The following is a 2010-nucleotide window of genomic DNA, read 5'->3' as shown; positions in this document are numbered from 1 at the left end:
CCCCCACACACACACACACACACACGCACACACACACACACAGCTGCTCCACTGCCTCTGGTGGTGATAAATGTTTCCCTTTACTCTCCAGGATCTGTCACTCTGTGCTGCTTCTGATACGCAACAAAACCAAACCTCTGTCTCTCCTCTCCAGTGGAACTCCTACCCAAAACCTTAGTTCTTTCATTCTCTAACTTTAGTCCAGAAAAACACTCAACTCAAAAACTACAAACATTCAAATCCCTCAGGGGGTGATCGACTACAACACTAATAAGCAGAAATCGGGCAGTAATAATATTTGCTTGAACAGCTGGAAAGTTTAAAAATTTGATGTTTTGTAATGACAACTTTGATTTTGCTGCACTCACACTAGCTGTTAGCTATCAGCCTTACCTCAACTTTATTTCCAAAACAGATGTTGGTTTTTAACACGTGTCCACCTGTCATCAGGTTTTCAACAGTACCCTTCAGGATGCTGGTTCCCCAGAGACCATCCATCTGTATCGCAATCCTGTCCATGCTGTTGGAACTGGCCCATGCCCAGTTTGAGCACCTTGTCTACCCACTGGCTTACCTTGAGCCAGAGCAGGAACATTTCACCCCCCCGGTGCTGGCTCCAGACACACCCAGGATTCAGCTGAGGCTGGCGGGAGAGAAAAGGAAACATAATGAAGGTCGTGTGGAGGTTTACTACAATGGTACGTGGGGCACCATCTGCGATGACGACTTCAACATCCACGCTGCTCAGGTGGTCTGCAGGGAGCTGGGCTACCTGAAGGCCGTCTCATGGCTCCCATCTTCCAAATATGGGAAAGGAGAAGGTGTGTTTTATTTATTCTATCTGGTAACCATATAAATATTGATGATGCACAATCATTTCACTTTTTTAAATGAAGGCCCAACATTTCTTCAAAGAATGCATATGACACGTCGCCTCTCGTGCCAGAATTTTACACTGAGATTCTTTTAATTTGAGAAAAAACAAAATTGGAGTCGTTTTGGACCAACCTTGAGAAAATTATATTGCAATCTGATACTGATGATGTTCTGTGAAAGACTCCCTGCTACTATCACATCAAATGTTAGCTCATTATCTGATTTAAATACATTTTTGTGTTGGAAAAGCATGATTACCTGTGGCAGCCATCTTGAATTGGACTGATTCCAAATGTTAATCTGCTGTACTTGTACAGTATATCTAATGATTGTTTTTACTTTCTGAAAATTTAATTAGAATTCAGTCATGTCCAGTGGTTCATGAGATATTTTACTAACAGACAAATAAGGTCTCTGTGAACATTTAACACAAAGTATAACAAGGTTGAGTCAGGTCCTCTGGACAGATTCTTCTTCAACAAGAAGAATCTGTCCAGAGGACTGATTTAATCTTATTAGATTTATCTACCTGGATTATTGAGCATGCATCAGGGCATTTAACACAAAGGTTTATGGCAAAGATCTTGAACAATAGTTGTGTGTGTGTTGTAATGACATTCAGCTACAATCTCTGCACATTAGCTTCATTAGCCCAAACTGACTGAACTTGAGCTGTTTTTGTATTTTTTCAGGTCAGTTAGCAGTCATGGTCATCTTGAGTTATGTTGACATCAAAAGTTATTCAGCTGTAGATGTACATCTAGCCATTGATTAAATGAAAGTTCCATTAAAGTTTGTTCATTGGTTGGAGTCATATTTAAGTAACAAACAGGCTTAAGGTTGGGGTTAGGGTTAGCACTCGCACACAGTCATAGGTAGAAATATTTTTTCCCACCTTTGCCTTCTGTTAGCAGAAATAAAAAATTGGGCATAATATTCCACAACATTTGAATTTATTTGTAAATCCGATATGAATGCTCTAAATCAGGGCTATTCAACTGGCAGCGCACGGACTACTTCTGGCCCGCGGGTGACTTCAGTCCAGCTCACCAATGTGTTTATGAAAAAGGGGGAAAAAATGTATATATATATATATATATATATATATATATATATATATATATATATATATAT

The 2010-nt window shown here is 39.7% G+C and overlaps 1 protein-coding gene across 1 annotated transcript in view; it reads left to right on the top strand.

The window, feature by feature from the left end:
- Positions 1-2010, top strand: part of LOC119413685 (lysyl oxidase homolog 2B-like) — a 268771-nt gene that overhangs the window by 16673 nt on the left and 250088 nt on the right. The window contains exon 2 of the mRNA XM_037680740.1: positions 451-823. Coding sequence (XP_037536668.1) covers positions 473-823 — 351 coding nt within the window. The 5' untranslated portion in view covers positions 451-472. The remainder of the gene's footprint in view (positions 1-450; positions 824-2010) is intronic.

This window comes from Nematolebias whitei, chromosome 8 (genome assembly GCF_014905685.2).
Source record: "Nematolebias whitei isolate Nwh7 chromosome 8, NemWhi1, whole genome shotgun sequence".
Lineage (NCBI taxonomy): Eukaryota > Metazoa > Chordata > Actinopteri > Cyprinodontiformes > Rivulidae > Nematolebias > Nematolebias whitei.
Note: the sequence above shows the minus strand (reverse complement) of the source record. Positions and strands in the feature narration are given on the sequence as shown.